Here is a 23,296-nt window from a genome sequence, read left to right on the forward strand (position 1 = left end):
CAGGGACAGGGGACAGGAACCAGAACAGGAAAACCAGAAAACCAGGGTTTCGGAGCAAAACTTAATAATGAGACAAGGCAAAGCTTGGGGGAGGGTGGGGAGGAGCTAAGAATGCAGCAGGAGGAAGGAGACCAGCAGGTAAGAAAATTCGGGAAACACATTATGTCTATCCCTGTGTTGCTAAGTCTCCCACCCCAGCATGAGGGCCAGTTGCTGTCTTTGCCTGTGCAGATTTTCTACAAAGGAGTGGCACACTCTCTTTAGGATTCTGCCCTGCCTTATTTCTCAGCAAGGAGAGAGTGTATACTGTGCACGAGATCTGCCTGAGCTGCTGCTGAGGCTCCATCATTCAGGAAGTGTGGATTACTCACTCTGTCCTTAATTTGCTGTGACTGCTGCCAGTTTCCCATTTTATGTTTTACGTTTACAAGTACTTCCACTGAAATTTCCCAGGGTAGAATGAAAGCAAGAACTGAAACCCCATCCTGCTCAAAAGGGAGAGCGAGGTACTTAACTAAAAGAAGACTTTGGGATTCTATGGGATTTTCCATGTTTGAACTTAACTCTGATTTGTCAGTGGCGATCCTTGAAATTTCAGCTGAGCCTCATCTCTGCAGCTAGTTTGTCGGTTCCTGCAAGTTTGGAATTATGCCTGTACTCCTTCCTACCCAGCCTACCTGCCCCTCCCTAGAACTTAAGATAAGATAGGTTTCAACCGAGCAGAGCACAGGAAGTTATTTGTTGACGCTGGTTTCATTGATTCCTGCATCGTTGTTACCACCGTAAGAATCTTTGACAAGTGATGGCCATAAGGAGGCAGGCACAAGGCAGGCACGGAGGGCAGCTCCGCACAAAGGGAACTCATGACAACAGCCTTGCCCTGTGGCAGAAAAGGAGACATTCAAACATTAGGGGCAATCACTCCTCAAGGACCCAGAACTCAGAGGTCCCGGTCCTTTAGCCTGTACCCCCACTTTGTTCCGCTCACTGCAAAACCCACCCAGTTAGAAAAAGGCAGCCTGAGAAACGTTGAGCACCTCCACACCGAGCAGCGTTGGGAAGAAACCAATAGGACATTAATGACTTTTAGTTTTGGGTACTAACCAATGCTCTTGGCAGTGTGAAAAATCATATTTTTTTCCATTTCTCAAACTGGCATAATGTGCAAAGATAATTCAATGTTTATGACGGGATGACAAGTGTCGTTTCTAGATATAGGAAAGAATAGGTAGAAAGAAAACCTCATATGTAGAAATGAGAATTTTAGGAATAGCCTGAAAGAAGAAAGGGGAACTTGACGTCAGACCTGGATCTGCCTTTCCCACCACCCTTCCTTCCCTCCCAGCCCCTTCACTCCCCAACACATGTCTCAAGGGGACATGTGATTTCCAGTTCTGAATCCAGATCATAGGATGGTTCCTGAGGGAATTCCTGGCAACCTTTAGTGACTGGGATAGAAGGTTCCAGGAGGCTGGGCCAGCTCTACCTTGGAAGAGGATTGCTCTATTGGAACCGGACTGGAGACAGTTTTAATAACCACAACAACAGCCAGTGCCTGGAGCGCTCCGTATTTGCCTGATGCTCTACTAAGCACTCTGTATCATTATTTGACTTGCGTCTCCCACCAATTCATGGATTCTCACATCTGACAGATTGAGACAGAAGGTTGGGGAAGTGTGACTTGCCAAGGTTTCCCAGCTTGTAAGCGGCAGAGCCAGGACTCAAACCCAAGTCTTTCGGAACCCCAAACCTGCAGTTTTAACCACACTGCTTGACACAGCGCCCTGCTTAGCGTTAGATCAGAGGGCACTCTCTAACTACTTCTTCGAGAAAACAGAGACTCCAAACACACTGGCAGCTCTTCTGGCCTGGACCAACACAACCAAATAAACCTTCCAGCTCATTTTATTGCCTCATTCGTCTCTTTCCCTCATTCTGTTCTCCCCAGACTTGTAATCCCATCTCTTTCATTAATGAGCTATAGACATACAGACAAAAAATAAGTTCTCTGATGCCCAGTTTCTCCATCCCAAAGGTGAAGACTGGTGGGGGGGTGGGGAACTGGGGAGAATTGCGGGGGGAGCTGACCCCTAAGATCACTGGCAGGAAGGCAGGAAGGCCACTGGAGGAAATCTGCCTCCTTTGCTGCTTTTAGCTCCTTCAGCAGAACAAGGAGTGCCAGGTCATAGACTTTATATATATTTTTAAGATTATTTATGGGGCACCTGGGTGGTTTAGTTGGTTAAGCGACTGCCTTCAGCTCAGGTCATGATCTCCAGGTCCTGGGATCGAGTCCCGTGTCAGGTTCCCTGCTAAGTGGGTAGCCGGCTTCTCCCTCTCTCTCTGCCTGCCACTCCCCTTGCTTGTGCTCTCTCTTTCTGTCAAATAAATAAATAGTATCTTTTTTTAAAAAATTTTTTTTAATTTATCAGAGAGAGTATGAGCGAGAGTGGGAAGGGGGTGGCAGAGAGAGAAACAGGCTCTCCGCCGAGCAGAGAGCCCAACGAGAGACTCGATCCCAGGACCCTGAGACCATATGACCTGAGCTGAAGGCGGATGCTTCACTGACTGAGCCACCCAGGTACCCCCAGGTCTTGGACTTTAAAATCAGGCAGATCTGATCGTGAGTCACACCTGGCCTTGTCCTTCCGGTGGCAGGTACATCTCAGGCCTCAGTCCAGAAGTGGTCCCACCCCAGGCTGATGGAAAGCTGATGCATTATGTATGCGTTCTCTAGGAAGCACCTGTGTGACATTTCACTTCTGCCTCTTTACTCCCAGCACCTGCCTGCCCTTCTGCCGTCGAAGAGCCCTGACTGTGCCATCGCGCCGGCCATGGAGAACGAGCTGCCAGTCCCCCATACATCCAGCAGCACCAGCAGCGGCTGCAACAGTGGCAGCAGCGGTGGGAGTGGCCGCCCCACGGGGCCCCAGATTTCTGTGTACAGCGGCATTCCTGACCGGCAGACTGTGCAGGTAAGATTCCGGCTGATCTGGAGATCGTAGTCCTGGATCATGTTGGGGCTAGCCAGGAGGACGTGTTGGCATGGTCTGGGGAGCAGCTGGGCTGCGGACTCTAGAATGGGCATCAGGGAGTGTGTTCACGGATATATACTTAGACACCGCTAGAGAAGAAGTGATGCTAGACGGGTCTGATCAGGGAGGTTCGGGGAGAGAGAGAATACTTTGCAAATCTGGAAAATTCCTATCTCACCTGGTGATTTCAGATCCCAGAGTGCTGTTTGGGAGGACAGGCATGTGAAAGTGTGAAGGGGGTGGGGGACTGGGAAACAAGTAAAAATAATAAGCAGGAAAAAAGCAATAGGGAGCTACTCAGCCACCACCTAGACCTATTATCTGAAAAACCACTGCCCTGTAATAAAACTAAGTTTCTTAGAGGACCAAAAGGGAACCCCAAAGCAATCTCCCCAAAGCAGTGGTCTGCTAAGTGTCATCCCTGAGGCTTTCCGGGTGATGACACACGGTCCCCCACACACCCATGCCCATGTCTCACCATCTGCTTTGTGCCCCATATGGTATGAAAACCACTGCAGATTTATCCAGTCCTCCTGCTGGAAATGGGTATTACATTCTTCTTCCATAACGGAGAAGACTGAGGCTCAGAGAAGGTAATAACTCATCCAGGCCATTCAGGTAAAGACAGAAAAGGCTGAACCTCATGCCCCCCACAGCCCTGTGTCTGTGTGAGGTCCCCAGATAAGACAGACAGACTGCCCCTAGGAAGTGTTCACCCCAGGGAGCTGGGCTAATCCAGCACAAATGTATCGGACATGTGACCTCGTCCTGCTTTGGCCCCTGGCCCAGATTAGGGAGTGGAGGACAGGTCACAGTAGACAGCGAGAGTCTGAACACACCATCAGGTACTCTGAAGTCTTCCCTCTCCGGGTTACCGCTGTGTCCGGTGGAGTAAAGCCATGGTTCCTGCACCCATCCTTGCCACCCCCACACCTGGCTTCTTCCCAGCCCCTCGGAACATGAGGGTTTGAGCACAGCTTCCAGCAGCCCACGTCAGGATGAGCCGTCCTCCCACCCCTCATCACAAGTCTAGATGCAAGGGATTGGGGGTTTTCTGTGCTGCGATGGAACCCCCCACGGTTGCATTGCACACCAACGCACAGTGGTTCGGGGCTCCTGCCATTTCCACTTGTTGGCACCAGCCCTCTGGTGAGGAAGAGCCACCATATCTCCACTACTACTGTCCGGATTGCGGGGATGTTTGTTCAGGAGTCTAAGGAAAACAGAGAGGCCTAGGTAAGGGGAGTAAGAGGAAAGGATTCTGGGAGAGAACAAGGAATAAAGAGCACTGTGCTTGTATAAACCGGGACCCTTTGAGGAGAGAGAACACTGAAGGGGAGTGGGAGCTGAAGAGTTGGGCTGGGGTGGGGGAATCCGGAGACCCCAGAGCCCATGAAGAATCTGAGATATTAGCCTGTTTTGGCAGAACTCCAAATCTGAGCCCAAAGATGGTTTTGGTCGAGAACTACCAGCCCTAGAAGTCAGGCTAAGGCAGAGAGAGGCAGACTGGATGCTTGCTTGTTGGGGGCAGGACCCAGGCTGGGGAGCGGCCCCATGGTCAGGGATGCGGCAGAGCTAAGAGTAGCAAGTGGGCCAAAGCCTGGCCAGGGCCCGCATGGGGCATCAGGAGGCAAGATGGCAGGAGGGTGACCAGGCAAGGAGAAGGGAGGAGAAATGTCTGTGGGGCTTAGGAGAAGACAGAAGATCTCAGGGCTGGGTGAAAGGCATTCACTTTTCTTTGTTCCTGGGGATAAGAGGAGGTTTTGAGATACTGGGGGTGAAGGTGGGGGAGAGGGAGATCAAAGAATCAAAGGCAGCCTTTGTCACTTCCTAGAGGCAGTGGCTCAGCCAGTCCAGTCCGGAAACAGGAGTTGCAGTAAGGCTGGTGATGGTGATGGTGGCCAGAAAGAGGGAATGACGGAGAGGGGGAGGGGAAGAATACAAGAGAGAGGCATCATCCTTGTGGCACTGGCCTGCTCTCTAAGGCCAACGGGACTTTCTTCTAAGGGACTGATGGGACTCTAGCAGCTGGGGGGCAGATCCTGGGAAGCAGCCCCAGCCTGGAGGGTGTGGCCCTTAGATAAGTTGCGGCTTCTGGCTGTGCTGCTCAGGCTGGACTAGGCCCCCCTTCGGACCTGCCTCTCTCTCCCACCCCTTTCCTTCTCTCCGCCTTATTGGGCCTCAGTCCCCCTGCCCTCATGGTCCAGTGCTCTGGTCCCCCAATCCGAGCACAGGGAATGGCCGGAGGGGGAGTGGCGAACAAGCCTGGCAGGGGACACAGTGTCCCTGGAGGCTTTCTCCCCACTATCTGCTGTCTATTGCCCTGAGCCTCCCCGCTGCCCAGAGCCGCTCAGAGCAGCGGTGTCCCGCTCTGACTTTCCCCACTCGGGTGGCCGACCCCAGAGCGGATGGAGTTGGGGAGGAGAGGAGCCCAGGAGCCGAAGCTCTGCGGGGGCAGACGAGGGCAGAGAAGTAGGCAGGGTGAAACGCCGCCGGCCGCAGGCCTCCTTAGGGCGCGGTGAGCCATTGTAGGGGTGGTCACCGGCTTGGGGTGCCCTGAGCAGTTAAGGGGAGAGGGGGCTGCCAGGCATCGGGACAGAAGGGGCGGGTCCCCGCGAGCCGGGTGACAGCGCCACCCCACCACCACCTCCCCTTCTCCCCCCCCCCGCCCCCCGCCGGCCCCCTAGGTGATCCAGCAGGCGCTGCACAGGCAGCCCAGCACGGCGGCCCAGTACCTGCAACAGATGTACGCGGCCCAGCAGCAGCACCTCATGCTGCAGACCGCCGCGCTCCAGCAGCAGCACCTCAGCGGCGCCCAGCTCCAGAGCCTGGCGGCCGTGCAGCAGGTGAGACGGGCGGGGGAGGGGGTAGGAGCGGGCCCTGTATGCGCCATGCCGCTGGGGGGAAGGGGGGAGTGGCCACCTCACAGAATTCCTGGGCGCAGGCATGAAGGTCATGGTCCTTTGCGCCATGAGGAAAGAGTCTGTGGGAAGTTCGGTCCGGGGCCCAAGTTCACACAGCCCCGTGAGTGAAGTGGTGGAACTCTCCGCCCAGCTGGCCCCAGGAAGAAGGGCGGGGGGAACCCCTCCTCCCCAGGGCACCGCACCACACTAGGGGGCGGAGGGAGTGACCTCAAGAGAAAGCCATTGCCCACCTAGCTTCCTATCTGTCCTCTGTGGTTGACAAGACCTCATGCGTTCCTTCATTCACCAAAAGTCCAGTGCACCCACTGTACCACAGGGCATGTCAGACACTGAGTCACTGTGGACCCTGCCTTCGCAGAGCTTAGATGAGGTGAGATGGAGCAAACAGAAACTCAGATAGACGAGGAAGCGAAATATCTAAATCTCTAAGTTGCCGTAAGCAGTCTGAAAGAAAGTTCGCTTGGCCTGAGAGACAAGTGGGTTGTCCTGAGTTGGGCAGCCGGGGGCCGTCTGTCTGCTGGAGGGACGTGGTGCTGACGCATGAAGGATGAGAAGAAGCCGGCCATGGGGAGGCGGGCAGACAGAACATGCCAGACAGCCCATGCAAAATCTCTCATGGGGTCTGTGAGCCCAGTGTGACAGAGCACGGTGGAGCCGGGGGCTACAGAGACCCGGAAAGATAGGTAATAATCATCGCTAATCATCTGAGCTCTTATGTGTAGATGCTTTGCCTTGCTTCATCCTTTCCATGATGCTACAAGGTGGGTTCTGTTTTTTATAAAGAGGAAACTGAAGCACATGCTTGAGGCCACACAGATGAGGCAGAAACGAGGGTTTGACTGTAGGCTTTGGACTCCTATCCATCGTCCTCTAGCGCTTCCTTAGAGAGCTTGGGGAACAGCTGGGGGAGATCTGGGACCCTTGTGACAAGCATTGTTCTTTTCTAGGCAAGCCTGGTGGCCAACAGACAAGGGAGCACGTCAGGCAGCAACGTATCTGCACAGGCCCCAGCCCAGTCATCCTCGGTGAGTAGGTTGGGGAGCAGCAAGCAGGGCCCACGGCGCTGGGTCCAGCTCCTTCCTCCTTGTCCCTGCTGCTCGCGGGCTCCCAAACCCAGGCAGGGAATCCTTAGCCACATACAATCATGGCTGGAATCGATCACTCTTGCCAGGGGAGGAAAAAAAAAAAAAAAAAAAAAGCATGTGGCTCTTTCTAACCCTTACTTTAGTAACTCCCTGTCACCCTTCATGCCAACGGCGAGGCTATATGTGTAGAGTTCAGTTCTCTCGGCCACCGAACCCTCCCTGCAGCTCCACACGTAGGCCAGAGATGGGCCAGAGATGGGGCAGGGCTGAGGGACGCTCCAAGACCCACGTGTCAGAGACGGTCCTAAAGAAAGCTGAATCCACCAAGGAACAGAGGAGAGGGAGAGAAAGAAGTGGATGGAGAGGGCACAGAGTTAACCAACCTCCTGCTTCCTACTGCACGTTTCTCTCTCATCAGATCAATCTGGCAGCCTCCCCAGCAGCAGCCCAGCTCATCAACCGGGCGCAGAGCGTCAACTCAGCGACAGCCTCGGGCATTGCCCAGCAGGCTGTGCTCTTGGGCAACACATCATCTCCGGCCCTGACGGCAAGCCAAGCACAGATGTATCTAAGGGCACAGATGGTGAGTACCCAGCCTGGGCCACAGCTCAGATGGCCTGGGAGGAGTACAGAGACAGACAGGTTGGGGCTGGGAGGTTAGAGAGGGTAGGAATTAGAGAAGTGGGGGGAGAAGGAGCACCCAGGGACAGGTGGCAGGAGGTAAGGGGTGGAATAAAGAAGAGGGCATCTGGAAGGTTGAATGGGAGCTTGGGTACAGGCTCAATGACCCAATGACAGGTGGGGTTCCCGGCTGAAATGGAGAAGGTTGCTGATGAGGCCTCCTTTCCTTCCCTAATTGTCCTCTTCTTATCAGAAACCACTCCCCCGAATTCATGAGGGTAGAAAATGCAGGGGTCCGTGCCCAGATGGTCAGTATATGCAGATACTTAAGCAAACACACAGACATCCATGTACTTTACAAGGGGGTCTTAACCCCCTGTGGCAGGCCTTACAGGGACCAGCCACCACTAGCTCCAGGGCCAAAGGAGAAATTCCAGCCCAGGGGGTAAAGGTGACATTCCATTTCACGACACATTGCTGTCTCCACTGCTCTCCCAACTGGGTCCCCATCCAAATCAGGGTCACTCTGTCACCTGTTAATTCAGCTTATTTGAATGTGCCAAATGTGCTCAGGATGGGATCGGCCCCAGACCCGCTTACCTAGAATCTCTCCTCTACACCTGCCCCTAAGGGATGCAAAGGTCCTGAGGTCTGGGTCCTTAAGATTTAGAAGAATTTCCAGGGAAAACAGCGGCATACTTCCCAGGAGGCAAATAACGTGTAGCTCTCTGTCAGGCTCAGCTCACTGAGTCTGATCTCGTGTCTCCCCTCCTGAAGATGTCTCCCTCTGGCTCCTTGACACGCTGTCCTGCAGACAATACAGTCCTACCCTCCCTTTGCTTCTGTGGCCAGAACTTGACACTTGGGAATTTTCCGGTCTTGCTCCAGCACTTCCTTTCTTGACTCTGAGTTCATTGTTTATGGTGTTCCATTCCCCGGGAAGAGCCTCTGGGACACACAGTATGGAATAGTCTTGCACTTCCCTAGGGAACGGGAGGCCGAAGCGTGACCCTTGCCCAAACTTGCCTTTGTCTTCAGTTTACTTCCCTTGTCCTACTCAGCTGCCCCAGTCGGGGTCCTTCAGCCTGTCTGCCTCCCTCCCCAGTGCAGGGCACACAGGCCCAGAGGAGTAGACATAGGTGTAGCTCAGAGTTTGGGGAAAGCTGCCTATGAGATATCTGCACATCCACGGGGCACCAAACGAGGCTCGCGGGGTTAGAAGCGTCACGCAGAGACCTGCATGTAGCCGGCACCCACCGAAGGAGAGGTAGGCCCGAGTATGGCTCCAGGCACCCGGGTCTTCCGCCACCATTGTCTCTGCACCCCCCTCCCACCTGAATCTAAATTGGACTAAGAACCGAGAAAAGAACACATCTACTTGGATCCCTTGTGCAGGGGAGCCCTGTTCTGGCCCAGACCTGGAGTCAGGAGTGGGTTAGACCTGGAAAGAGGTCCTACGACATCTGTCTGAACCCAAGGTCCCTGCTCCCCGGGGTGCTGTGGAGAGAGTGACTTCAGGGTGTCCCAGGAAGGTTGGCCCTCTAGGATGAGCTCCTCACAGAGGCTTCTGAAGTAAACCCAACATGCATCCCCAGATGCGCTCTCCTCCGCCATCCCCTTCACTAGCCAGCCTGGATCAGGATGCTACAAGCCTCTTGAGACTTTCAGGTGGTCCCCTGGACTCTTTCCCTCTCTTGCCTCCCTCTTTCCCCATATCTGCTCCTTGGCTGAACTGGCCTGTCCTGTGGCTGAGCCCACATTGGGCAGGTAAAAGGCGCCTCGTTTCCTGTGATTCCAGGCCCAGCCAGGTAACCTGGTGCAGGTAGCTAGGAGCCTAGGCGGCACTGTTCCTTTGTCCCCTCAGCTCATCTTCACGCCCACGGCCACCGTCGCTACTGTGCAGCCTGAGCTCGGCACTGGCTCCCCCGCCCGGCCCCCCACCCCCGCCCAGGTGAGGATTCCATGCTGCTGGGAGGGCAGGGGGGTGGGCACCTCCGTAGAGGGGTACTGATACCGGGTATGGGCACAGGCCTGGAGGCCCCTTGACTCTCTTGAAAGGTTGGGATCTTCTAGGAAAGCTGTGGGGAGACAGGACATCCCACTGCTCCCAGACTGACTCCTTAATTAATTCCCCCGTTGAGAAGACCTCAGCCACTCTCGACTCCGCTCCATTCCCTCAAACATAGATCAGGAGTCAGAGAGCAACAGGCTGGGGTAAACGCTGTTGCCAATAATGGGTGGCCATTACTAGCTTTTTCCCAGTATAACTTCTGTGTTGCTTTTCAAGTGGAAAAATCCACTCTGGCTACACACACTAGCCCCTCTAGTTCAGGAAAAATGGCACGGAAGAGGGAGCAAGGTCAGTCCTGGGTCCCCACCTTCCGCTGGGAGCACACGGATGCTGCTGTGGCTGTAAAGATTCTAAGGGCAGCGGGGCAACACCCCCCCCCCAACTCCCTCCTCACCCCAGCTACAGTCCGGGAGAGCACTTGGGAGCGAGAGAAATCAGATTGTTCAGAAGCGAGTCGGGCACAGCCTCTGCGCGTCCAGCAGAGGGCACCAGGGGCCAAGTTGAGTAAGCACGCTGATCCTGGTGTAAACCACATCCTGAGATCCTGAGGAAAAAAAAAAAAAAGATCCTTTGCCTGGTGGCCATGCTGGTCAATTAACTTTCACTTTTGCCCTGGCCCTTTTGAGTGTGGGAAGCCCTGGGCCCCGCTGTAGCTGGGAATTCTTTCTAAATGGAATGCATCCCATCCTGATAGTTTGGGGGAGGAGAGGAGGTAACGGAAGGGAGAGAGAGCCCGCCCCAGCTGGGTGGGCATCCCTTCTCAGAATTCAGTTTCTTCTGCTGACGGATCCAAGCACTAGCACTCTCTCTTGTCCCCTTTAGAAACTCTACCTGCTCCTGGTTCTTCTTTCGGCCCCTAACTCATTTCCTCTCTTTTCTCTCTTGATTTTACAACCTGCTGTCCCAGTTAGCCATTCCTAGGTCCATCCCTACCTCCTTCCCTGTCTTAGCTGTGTGTTACCACTGCTGCTACCCGCTTTCTCGGGACTCCTATAGACCCCTCTTTTCCAGGTACAGAACTTGACCCTTCGAACACAGCAGCCACCAACTGCAGCAGCCTCGGGCCCTACCCCCACCCAGCCTGTCCTGCCCAGCTTGGCCCTGAAACCCACACCAGGTGGTAGCCAGCCTCTGCCTACCCCATCGCAGGGCAGAAACACCGCTCAGGGTTCCCCCGCAGGTGCCAAGCCTGGCATAGCTGACAGCGTGTTGGAGCCACTCAAGAAAGGGGATGGTAACAGCAGCACGCCGGGGAGCATGGAGGGCCGGGCTGGGCTCAGCCGGATGGCCCCCGCTGTGGCCACCCACCCCCTCGTCGCACCAGGTAAGGGCTCCAGGGACAAGGGTCTTATCCCAGAAAACCCAGAAGGACTATCAGGGAAGGGGAAACTTTCAAACTTTCCTTTTCCCCATGGACATGCTAAGATCCTAGCCCTGCATCTCTCCTCTTCCCTCTTCCAATCTTGAGGCATTCATCAGCTCCTTGTTCTGTACCATGTCTCCATCTAGCCTTAGAGGAAGAAGCCATACCATCTGGAATAAAGGAGTCCTTAGCCACGGGCGCAATGGTGAATCTCTGAGTACACACTCAGAGCTCCTAGCCCTGAGAGAGTGGAGGCTGGCAGTTGGGCTATTTTGAAATGCTCTAAGGGTCAGCAAGAGGGATAGGGGCGAGCCCGATGCACACGAGAACCACACAGGCAGATGAGGAAGCGGGAAGTTGATTTTCTCATCATGCAACAGACATTTGTTGACTAATGTGTGCCAGTTATGGTGCCAGTTCCGGAAGCACAGAGATAAATGAGACTCGGGCTCTGCCCTCTGGGGAGGGCGCTGTCTAGGGAGATAGATAGACAAGTACAGTGAGGTACAGTGTGATACTCATAAATGTGAGCTCTGGGCACTGCAGGGACACCGGGGAACTGTCTAGCTCTGGGGAGGAGAGCCAGAAAGCCTTGCCAAGGAGGGTGACACTTGAGAAAAAAAATCTAGCGGATTAAAAAATAATAATAATAATACCCAGATTACCTGTGAGGCAGGTTCTGTGAGGGGACTGACTCAGCATTCCTTGAGGCTGGACCTCTTTCCCTGCCTGCTAGCATTGTCCCAGCGTTGCCTGTTGTAGGCAGTCCGTCTTTCCTTAGAAAAGTCTCAGAAGGAGGGCCTGGGTGACGCAGTCAGTTAAGCATCTGGGATTGAGTCCCATGTCTCTCTCTGCCTGCCACTCCCCCTGCTTGTTCTCTCTCTTGCCATCCCTCTCTCTGACAAATAAATAAATAAAATCTTAAAAGTAAAAACAACCCTAGAAGCCAGCTTATCCGTCTAGGGAATGAGACCGTACTGTTAGACCACCCAAATAAATATAGCTATAGACAGTATGGCTTTACATGAAAGAGATCATCACCCTGGTCACATCCCTGAGACCACCACTGACCCTCTGTCTTCATCCAGACCATTTTACCAGCCAATCTAACCTGCATTTTTTTTTTCTTGAGAGCCTATGTATGCCAGTTACTAGATTAACCAAGGGGGCCAGAATACAATGCCTTACCTAAATAGTGTGCAGTCAAAAAGAGGGGGCCAGATATATAAGCAAATCCATTCAACTTCAAAGATCTTATGATAGGAGTAAGTCCAAGGTAAGTGTGGACACAGGCCGCCAACTCCGTGCCAGGACGATGGGTCAGAGATCCTGTCCCTCAGAGGAAACGGCCTGTGAGTCTTAAAGCATGAGTAGTTTCCCCACCAGACAAAGCAGGGGAAGATAGTCAAGACAGGGGAAAGCACAAGTCAAGTGTCATGATAGCGAGCAAGAAGAATCTACACTCCAGTCCTTTATTTACTCTCCTGAGGTTTCAAGGGCAAAGGGTTGGTGATTCTCTGCCTTTGGACGGTCACTGCTGAGCCGAGGACGGCAGCCAGCTCCCGACACACGCCTCACTGCCCTGTGGTTCCAGATGTTTCTCCCCGGCTGGCACTGCTTTCATCAGACACTAGTCCAGCCTCTTCTTGACTAGGCTCAAAAGGGTCAAGGCTGGGGATCTCACAGTGAGTTGACAGCAGCTTGGACGAGAGTGAGACCCCAAATTAGCACTTCTACCTTCTCATTCAAGCTACAAACCCTGCAAACCCTACTTCCTGAGAAACGTTCCCATCCAAGCCAAAATATAGCCTCTGCCTAGATTGAAGCCAGCCCCCCAGATTCTAAGGACCCTTCCACAGAAAGACCAGTTCTCGAGTTCTTTCTAAATGTGCAAGGGGAACCTGGAGTCTCGAGAAAACTGGGTGCTGAGAAAACATCTCCTATGACCTAGATGATACACTAGGCAGCTTTATGCACACCACCCCGTTTAACTTTCAAAAGAACCCTGTAAGGTAGGTGTGTTTATCCATTTTGCAGACGAGAGGATGAAAGCTCAGAGAGGTTATCCAAGAACTTACTACATATGTTGCTCAAGGTCACATAAGTCCTAAGCGGCAGAACTGGGAACCAGTTCTGTGTCTGGCTGAGTCAGATTCTGTATTCTTAGTCCTTTAGCTGTATTTGCCTCTCCCATTTCTTGCAGTAACTTGGGTCTTTCCTAGGCTTTTCCTGTTCATGACCGAAAAAGTCAAAGAGCCTGATGGTTCTAAGTTCTGCAGCTTACAGAATCCAGCGGAGGGCTCTCTTCTCTTGAATCTTATAAAGGTGGACAGCAGTGAGTTACAGGCTGAGGCCCGGGGCCCAGGCATGGCCTGGGACTAGTAATTTGTGGCTATATACAATACAGAGACCAGTGGCTCCCCAGAACTTTCTGGGGAGCAGCTGTGAGCCGCATCTAGATCATACAAATCAGTGGGGTTTGCATGGTTGCTGCCTCCTACCATCCTCTCCCATTCTTCCTTCCTTCTTCTTCTCCCCCTTCCTGTCTGTAAGCCAGCGGTTCCACTCCCCCACCCCTGCCTCCGAGATGGAAGGCCGAGGGAGGGTTATGATGCGGCAGATCCTCTCAGGCCTCTGGAACAAACAGAGAGGGAAATAATCCTTATGCCCTAGTGGGGGCGGCCTGGAACAGCACCTGGCGCTGGGCTCGGGGTCCTCAGGCAGAGGTAACTTCTGGCCTCCTGCCCAGCCAACCCACTGCGAATGAACAGAGGAATCAGAGCATGTGGGCATGCGCATGGGAGAGAGAGAGAGAGAGAGAGAGAGAGAGTGTGTGTGTGTGTGTGTGAGAGAGAGAGAGAGAGAGAGGGAGGGAAGGAGGGAGAAGCGGGGGTGGCGGGTTTTGTTGGTTATTGGAGCATTTTCGAGCTGGCTGGCTGATTGCCCCCAGGGAGAGTAACCAGTAGAGACCTGCGGTGGGGGGCAGTGGGGGATCGTAGTGGAGAGGAATGTGTCCCCCTGGGGGCTATGTACTCCCAGAACAGGCAAATGCTGTAGTCCCAGCTGGGACTGCTCCCACTGACAGCTGTTTGGGGGCAAAGCCCCTCCCCCATGGCGAGCTCCCTGCTGTTCCTGCTCCTGTCACCTTGGCAACCAGCTTCTTTAAGATCTGCAAATAGAAAAGGTCCCTTATGCCCTGAAAAGGGGTGGATTGGTAGGTGGGGGAGGGGAGTAAGGGGCGGAGAGCAGAGCCTAAGAGGTTGGGCTTCTCAGAAATTCGAGGACAGAACAAGGGAGGGCTTAAGAGGGGCAGGCGGCAAGGTCCCATGGGCTCCGCCTGCAGGGATACCGAGTCCTTAAAGGGAGCTGGGCCACAGCTCCGCACAGGCTTGGTTCTTGGAGTCCTCATTCTAGGGGATAAACTCAGGGCCTTAGCTGCACACTCAGGCCCAAAGGTGAGGGGCAAGTTGCTGACCAGGAAGTTGATGCTGTGAAAAAAGGAAACTGTCAGGTCATTGAAAATTCTAGGCCCTTTCCACGCAATTGTGCTCCAGATGCCAAGTCTTTGTTCTGTCTCCTCATCCCTCCTCAGGTCTCATCAGAGGAGCGAAAACTGCTGGAAAGGCCTGCCACACAGCAGCTTTGTTTTATCACAGAGAGGGGTTTGTGTCAGGGGAATAGTGATTTCTGTCTGTGATAGGCCTGACAACGTGGTACTGGCTGATTCTAGGACTCTCGGGTACCACATTTCTCTCCCAGAGCAGCTTCCAAGCTGTGAGATAGATGCTTTTACTTAGAGAATCCAACAAAAACAAAACATACAAGTGGGCTCGTTATCTCGCTGGAGTCAAAATTCCCAACAATTCTGATGTTAGCTTCATGCAACCAGCCATGAAGGTCATTTCAACTATCCACTGTAGGACCGAATTTAGATTACTAAGAAGTTCCTCTTTATAGCAGGGGGAAAAGGTCTGGGGGATATCAGTGGAGGCATTTTATATTTTGCTTAACACATCATGGGTGTGTACACATGTGTGTGTGTGTGTGTGTGTGTATGACAGAGACAGAGGAAGAGGGTACAACTGTGATACACAGAGGGCCTTGGAACTGTTGAGCCTTCTTTCCTGAAATCCTTCCCCGTAGGCTCCTATTACATTACCTCCATGGGTCATTGCCAGCTAGTAATAATAATTACCAGTTAATGAACAATCCAGGCACCATACAAACATGTCCCAGGCACTGTACTAAATACCCACATATCTTACCTACATATCTCATTTAACCCTAACAATGATTATTCCATTCCCCCAAATGAAGAAGATATGGCTCAGAAAGACTAATTAACTGTCGTCCCCAAATAGTTTTTCTCTGTCTCTTTAATTGTTTAGTTCAGCTCAATAAATACTCATTTAGCACCTATTATGTGCCAAACATAACGCTAACCATATGGGAGTAACAGAGATGAACAAGAGTTTAAATTCTAATTGGGGTTGAGGAAATCGGAGTTGTGCCTGAAAAATGAGTAAGTTTCGAGAACAGAACAGAAGGAGGATGATCTCAGCTGGCACTGGGAAGTACCGACGCCCAGAATGGCCATGTGTGCTTGTGACCATCTGTGCATGTAGGTGGGACCTACTCCCCCCTCCTTTCCCCTCGCCCTACTGCCATTAGCTATGGGACTCCCAAAAGACTCAGTCCTGTCCTCCTGGCATTGTACTCCAATACTCACCCCTAAAGGAGCTTATCTGTTCTTACATTTCAGACACCTACCACCTGTCTGCAGAAGAGTTCTCAATTTGTGTCCATCCCTGTCTTCATTCCCCTTCCCTAGACATTTCCTGTCTACAGGATATTTTCTGCCTTGGATATCACCCCACCTGCTATATACACTTTTTAAAGATTTTTTTATTTATTCATTTGAGAGAGCAAGAGAGCCAGCGAGAGCACCAGTAGGAGGGAAGGTCAGAGGGAGAGGGAGAAGCAGACTCCCCGCTGAGCAGGGAGCCCGACACAGGGCTCCATCCCAGGACCCTGAAAGCATGATCTGAGCTGAAGGCAGATGCTTAACGGACTGAGCCACCCAGGCGCCCTGTATACACATCTTTAAAATTTACAGAATTCATAAAATAAAAACAAAAACCTGGCTGTGTTCCTCTACAGAAGAATCCCCGTTCCCAGTTTCCTGGCCACTGTCCACAGTCGTGAGCTACTCTTACGGCCCAGGCTCTTAGTCTCAGTGTTATTCTGACTTCATTTTCCTTCCCCACAGAGGCAGTGTTATAATGGGAAAAGCATGGGCTTCAGAGTTAGATCTGGTTTCAGACCCCAGCTTCCCTACTTACTAGTTTTATGACCATCGTCAAGTTACTTAATCTCTGTAAACCTCAATTTCCTCACCTATAAAACTCAGATGATTGTACTTCCCACAGGCTGTAAAGATGAGCGCGGTGGCCTGCAGAGGCGACCGGCGCAGAGTGGGCTCATGACAGCTACCAGCTCCCTTTCCCTCCTGAGTCCCACCTTCCACCACCCCCCAGCTCATCGCCAGGCTCTGATGAAACGCCCTCTGTGTTGGCTCTTTGCCTTTCCTCCAGGCCTGCTGACTGTAAGAGGCTTAACTGATGGCCAGGAATTCCCACTCACAGCTGCTAGAATCCTCTTCCTCAGAGACTGTGATTTCTTTCTTGTTTAGAAACCGTCACTGTGTCTTTATTTCCTACTTTACCGGCTGCAATGCCTAGCCTGTAGGAGGGTCTCAAGAAATAGCATGTTCATGACTTCTGGTAAGAATGACTCTGACTCCATGGGGGGCCTTCAAGACCCTTTCCAGATTGCCCACTGAGCCACTGGAGTTGCCCATGGCTTCCTGGGACCTATCTTCTACCCCCCTCCACCCCCATCCCTTTGGGACGTACTTGACCTGTCACATAGCTTTTACCTCCCTGCCTTCTGGCAAAGCACTCGCTCCTCATTGGCCTTGCCTCCAAGATGACCAGCAAAGGTCTGAGCAGCCCCCGGCTCCTATTCCAAGGCTTGCCATTTTACTTTGTGCTTACTGGCTTGTATTAGTCACTTGTCCATCAGCATTTTTTTTTAAGATTTTATTTATTTATTTAACAGACAGAGACCACAAGTAGGCAGAGAGGCGGGGTGGGGGGGCGGGGAGCAGGCTCCCCGCCAAGCAGAGAGCCCAATGTGGGACTCAATCCCAGGACCCTGAGATCATGACCTGAGCCGAAGGCAGAGGCTTAACCCACTGAGCCACCCAGGCACCCGTCCATCAGCATTTTTTTGAGTGTTTGTGATGTGCAAGGCACTGTGTTTCATCTGTCAAGCAAAGCCGACCTTCCCTTAGCACTGCATTGTCCCATGAATCGGAAACTCTGCTCAGCTCTTGCTTATAAAAATGGGAGCACTGTCCATTTGCCTCATTGGCTTATTGTTATGCATAAATGAGATTCACATTATAAAAATGCCACATGCAAATAGCTGATAGTATTTTAAGAAGAGCTTCCTTTGCTGAGCATCTAGTTATGAGCAAAAGCAGTGAACCTTTTTGTGATTGAAAACTCAATATTCCATGGGATGCTATCGGCTACCCTATGTGGGGCATGTTACCATTTCTAGAACAGGAAATCAAGATTCAGGGAGGGTAAGCAGTTTGTCTAAGGTTGCACAATCTATCGGTGGCAGAACCAAGCTCCAAACCCAAATCTGGCTCTGAACCCCATGCTTTAGGCCACTTACGCTGCACCACCGTCTCTCTGCCAAGGTGGGGAGGCGGCAGAGACACAGAAGCCAGTTTCTTTTTTTAATGCTCCAGGCTGCCTTATGAGGAATTCTGCCTCACAGAGGAGGTTGGCTAGTTTTGCCAGATGGCTGCAGCGCAGGCCTAAAGACACGAAGACAGGGACAAAACGCCATGGCGTGCCCCTGCCGTGACAAGCCTGTTGTTATGACCTAGTATCTTGTCGCAGGGAAACCTCCCTTAGCTCCTCTTCCCCCTCAAACCCTTAGCCCTCAGCACAGAGGAACTGCCTCATGGAAAATTCATGTGGCTATTGCTTTAGGTTTTTCCAGAAGGTCCTTCCCTGTCTATTTGTGTGTGTGCGGGGAGGGAGGGAGTGGGGGCTCTGACCTCTGAGTCAGCCTCAATCTCAGTCAGTCCCAAGGCCAGATCCCATGAGCCCTCTTCTGAGAAGAGCAGCCTCTTGTGGATGCTAGCGTAATTTAGACCCTTCCTAAAACTGCGTGCTCTGCTACAGACATACTGGGTTCGGCTGCACCCGGTGCCCTACAGCTTTCTGAATGCACCTAAGGTATTTCATGTCTCCGGCTCCTCCCATCCCTTCTGTCATCCTCCTAACTCTGCGTCCTGTTAAACGCTTCCTCTGGGAAGCCTTCTCTGCTCTCCTCAAGCTGAATCAATCCCCTTTTCTGTGTTCTCCATGTTTGGGGCTTATCTCCTATTGCAATGTTTACCGAGATACGCCAAGAGTAAATGTCTCCTTTGTTGGACTATAATCTGTCCTAGGCATCATGTTTCAGCCAGCACCAGACATAGTACTCGGTTTATAGTGAGTGCTTGCTAATGTTTGTTGAGTGAATGAATGGTTCAAAGCATCTCTTCACTTTCTAAACCTTGAAGTGTAGTGGGCAGTAAAGAGTTTCGCCATCCTCTCTCACAGGCATCCCTTCTCACCCGGAGACCAGGAAACTAGTCTAGAAAAATAAGTGTACGAGCAAGCCTGGACCCATTAGGGAGATGGTGGCAACTCCGGTGTATTTTGGGACAAGAGTCCCAGCCTGTCTGGGGCAGTGAGCTGTTTCCTGCATCCTTGAAGCCTTGAGATCAATAGAGATTAATTATTGATTAAGTTCTGACAGTGGATGCAATGAAGGGGGCGAGCCGGTAATCCCTTCTGCCTAGGGGACCTTAATCCCCTTGTTGCTAACAACCAACTGGTTTGGGAGCAGTGGATTGGCCTCTTGAGATTCTGAGGAGGCGGTTCAAGGTTAGAGCACCAGACAAGAAGATGACCATTGCCTAGAGTCTCTCTTCCTTTCTAGGCTCTAATTCATGGGGGTCTTGGGCCTGCCCCTCCCCTGCTCCATAACAGAAAGGGCATCATGATGGAGCCTTCTGAGTTGTGGCTGAGATCCCATAGAGGCAACCCTCTGTTCTGTAGAAGCAATGGACTCTACAGCAGGAGGGGATGGGGGAGCCAAAGTGGGTGCGGGGGGGAAAATGAGGCTGCTGGGCATTAGAAAAAAAAAAAAAACTAAGAAAAAGAAAAAAGAGACTTCTGTGCATTAACATTGTATAGACGGATATGCCCCATTCCACCTGTGGGGAAGAGAGACATGGCCTGCTCTGGTATCATGGCTGCCATCAGAAATATTCTTTAGCACCCGAAACTGAGCTGGAGGGCACGACAGGGGGAGCAGCATTCTTGGATCTCACCATGATCAGCAGCAGACATTTACTAAGCATCTGCAAGCATGTAGAGTATCCTGTTGGACAATGTGGAAGGTGAAAGAGACATAAAAACCTTCCAGCTAAATTAAGGCATATCTTTTAAATTAAGAAAAAATTAAAAAGCAAACAGAACATGCCTTTGACTGAAAAAGGATAGCTGGATAGATAGGAAACGTGCACAAGAACAAAAATATTCCCGTTTGAGCTCATCTAGGACACCACAATTTTATTAAAATCTAAGGAGGACGAGCACCACCCGTTGAACTGACAGCAACTGGGATATGCATGCCCATTCAGAGGATGCTACGTTAAAACAGGGGTTGGGGGAGAATAAGAATCAGTTTTTAAGAATCCGTGAAATCTGTATACAAGATAGCACATGTTAAATCACAAATAAATCAAACAAACAGAAACCTTCAGGAATTCTGCAGGAAAACCCATAATTGAGAGTTAAGGCGAAGAGGGAGACAACAGGAGCTGAGCCTGAGCCAAAGAAGCTTAAGCCTCGGATCACTGAAGCAGAAGGAGGGCATTCCAGAAAATGGAAGCACCGAAATCAAAGCCAGACAGGCACAATGGGATATGATGTTTTATGCACAGCGAGTAGAGCGGTTGGGGTGGGTTGAAAGTGAGTGCAGGAAGGTAGTGAACGGGAGGGGGTGAACAGGAGGAGGGCCTTCCATAAACCAGAATGCTGGTTAATCCAAAATGACCTGTGGGCTTATATCCTTCTCATCTTCATTCTGGCTCTAAAGAGCAAAGGTTTTGTGGGACAAACAAGCTGGAGTCCCACCATGTTGTCATTCATTCATTCATTCCCCAATACTGACTGAGGATCCACTAAATTCAAGGTTCTTTGGATGAAATAAATGAATCCCATAAATTTTGCCTCCTAAAGGAGATAAGTCTTTTACTGAAATAGCATGAAATAGGTATCATCTTTACCCCTTTTAAAGATGATGACAGAAGTACAGAGAGGTCATATATTGCCCAGCATCACACTGCTGGTAAGTGGCAGAGCTAAGTACGAAGCACTTTGACTCTGGAGCTTACACTTGACCACAGGACACGCTGCATCTCTGAGGGCCGCGCAAAGCAGAGAGACCTTGGTGTAGCTCAGGGGGAAGAGTGTCCTTGGCCCTAAGGGCAGAGAAAGGATTTGATTTGTGTGGCACTCAGGGCAGGATGAGACAAGGCATAAACTCTGTACAGGGGACAGTGAGCGGAGATTGCTCGGATCAAAGAAATTATAAAAATTAAAAGGTTGTAAAGAGATCTTGAATGCCAGGGGCTTTAGACTGCAGACAGAGGAGGATCCCTGATGGCTTGTAATCAGGGGTCAGATCAGTGCGCTGGGAAGATTAACTTGCAAAAGAAAGATTAATTTGCAGTCTATAAGATGGATTATAGGGAGAAGAAACTAGAATCAGAAAAGACCAATTAGAAAGTTATTGCAATATTTTAAATAAAAGAACTTTTGACCCAGGATAATGCCAGAGTTAAATCGTGGTCTTCGCTTTTTATTAACCTCAAAAGGTTACAGATGTATACTCCCCCCCACCCCCAAATACCTTGAGTCTTTGATCTATGAACTTACCTAAGGCTTCAGGAGCTTTGTTTCCAGCATGGCATACACTAGCATCATCAGTTCTGAAACAATGCCTCTGGTTTTCCATGAGCAGCACAGAGGGGAGAGAGTGGGCTAGTGGGATAGACGGGGATGCCCTGGGAGAGCAGGCCAGCGGTTGCTTTCCCAATCTTGGCAACCAAACGTGTATTGTTCCTAACTGTACTCTGTGCACTGGACATTTAGAACCCTTTTCCTCTCTAACCTTCTTTTCACCACTTTATACATCCTGAATTTTAAATTACCTTTCTATGATAGCCACCCCCATCAGATTAGAGCTGGGAGAGACTCCTGTGCTCACCTCACCCAAACCTCCTGCTTCAGAGAAAACTCTGAATCCCTGAGAAGAGCAGGACCTGCCTCTGTGGGTCCCACACAGCCCAGGAGTGGCAGGACATGCCTCGGACTCTCAGCTCCCTGCCCCACACCCGCACCCATGCTTGCCTCAGATGGGCAGCCCCTGCAGCGACTGTTTCCGGGGCAGGACTTTGTGACTCTGTACTGAGAGGCAGAAAGGTTTGCCTGAGTTCTCAGGGATGGCGCCCATCCTCCTGCAGGTCTTCGTGGCCGCTCAAGCTTAATGGGGCACTGTGTGGCATCTGCGGGACCTCCCGGACGCCGTATCAACTGTCATCTCAGAAAGTCCTGATTATCTATTTTGCCTGATTAACAGTCTTTGCCTACTTAGGTTCTGAGCTCCTTAATGTGGAACTGGGAGGCAAGGCTTCCGTTGGAGGCAGGGGCAATTTATAATCACCAAATGCCTACTGGCCATTTCCATTTTTATGTTCCACCAATCACCTCAAACCCGGCGCATTTCTCTAAAACCCCTGTGCCCTGTCTCTTCCTACAGCGGTCAGTCACCAGGGGCCACGTTGTTTCCCCTTCACACCTCTTCTTTCCTTTCCTTTCCACTCGGATGGGCCTTCTGCTTGAAACTCTGTATTGGGCTGTGATGAGATTGTTGGAAACGTTATGTGTCAACAGACAAAATTTAAGAAAGAAGCCCCTGTCCCCAATTCAGTTTGAAATCTGCTTGCTTCCCACCTGTCAGGATCACAGGATTCTTTTAAAATGTTCACTCAGAATCCAAAATATGCCTTTATCCTTATTGGCTGGGCGGCTTTGGTTGTAAAAATCCATTTGTGTGCTTCCTGCTGTGACCCTCTCTGCATTTGCAAGGTGCAATGTCTCTGGCAGTGGCTCCCCAGCTGGGGGAATCTTGGTGGAGGGCCTCTGTCAGGCAAGACAGATTCGGAAGAGCTGCCCTCAGGCTACGCTGGCCTGGAGGCTACTAAGCAGGGTGAGGAGTGAGGACACTCAGTCTCTGAGCTGATTCTCTGAATCCCTATTATATATAAGAAATGAGCTAGACACTGGATTACTTAAAAAGTGTAAGAATCCCCATCAAAAGTCTGGTTAAAATGGGAGAAGAAAAGGCTAGTGGCACATAGCAACAAATTAATTCCAGTTCAGGACAAGAAGTTTATTTCTTTAGCACCCCCCCATCTGACGTCAGGGGTTAGGCCAGATTCTGGAAAAAGAGATCCAGGATAGTTTCTGACAACAACAGGTTCATGATCTTGAAGGGAAGGCAGCTAAGAAACAATTAGACTTAGTAGACCTAAGTCCAGCATACTTTGAGAACCTAAACCAACATTGAAATCATCACTTTAATTATAGCTAGAAGTGATCGAGCATGACTGTCTGCCAGGCACCGTGCTATGCACATTGCATCTTTTTTTTTTTTTTTTTCTCATTCACAAAGTTTTCTCATTTCATCCCTACAACAACTTTCTGGGCGGGAACTGTTTTTATTTCTGACTTTCGGAAGAAGAAGTGGAGGCCTAGAGAGGTTGAGCAGCTAGCCCAAGGCCCCTGTGTATGTAACAGAGTCCAGGACCCCAAGCGCAAGCCTCTCTTCCTGGAGGAGGCCCAGCCTGAGCAGAGCTAGGGTTGGGTTCGGCAATGGAAGGCCACAGCAATTGCAGGCTCAGAGAAGAGCAAGGGAAGGGCGAGGAGGGGACAGAGAACATGGCACACTGTTGAATCCAGGGCTCCTCCGATCAGCTGGCCTGGTCCAAGAAGGCT

The 23,296-nt window shown here is 51.4% G+C and overlaps 1 protein-coding gene across 2 annotated transcripts in view; it reads left to right on the forward strand.

Moving 5' to 3' along the window:
• Positions 1 to 2,786: 2,786 nt before the first annotated feature.
• Positions 2,787 to 23,296, forward strand: part of PHC2 (polyhomeotic homolog 2) — a gene marked incomplete at its 5' end in the record, with an annotated part of 52,743 nt that continues 32,233 nt past the window's right edge. Inside the window, 6 exons of one of the 2 annotated variants that reach the window (XM_080801092.1) lie at positions 2,787 to 2,975; positions 5,723 to 5,881; positions 6,907 to 6,984; positions 7,463 to 7,627; positions 9,530 to 9,616; positions 10,748 to 11,060. In XM_080801092.1, coding sequence (XP_080657218.1) covers positions 2,835 to 2,975; positions 5,723 to 5,881; positions 6,907 to 6,984; positions 7,463 to 7,627; positions 9,530 to 9,616; positions 10,748 to 11,060 — 943 coding nt within the window. Of the gene's footprint in view, positions 2,976 to 5,722; positions 5,882 to 6,906; positions 6,985 to 7,462; positions 7,628 to 9,463; positions 9,617 to 10,747; positions 11,061 to 23,296 lie in introns of both variants that reach the window. The other variant, XM_080801091.1, reaches the window with a different exon arrangement.

This window comes from Martes martes (assembly GCF_963455335.1).
Source record: "Martes martes genome assembly, chromosome: 4".
Lineage (NCBI taxonomy): Eukaryota > Metazoa > Chordata > Mammalia > Carnivora > Mustelidae > Martes > Martes martes.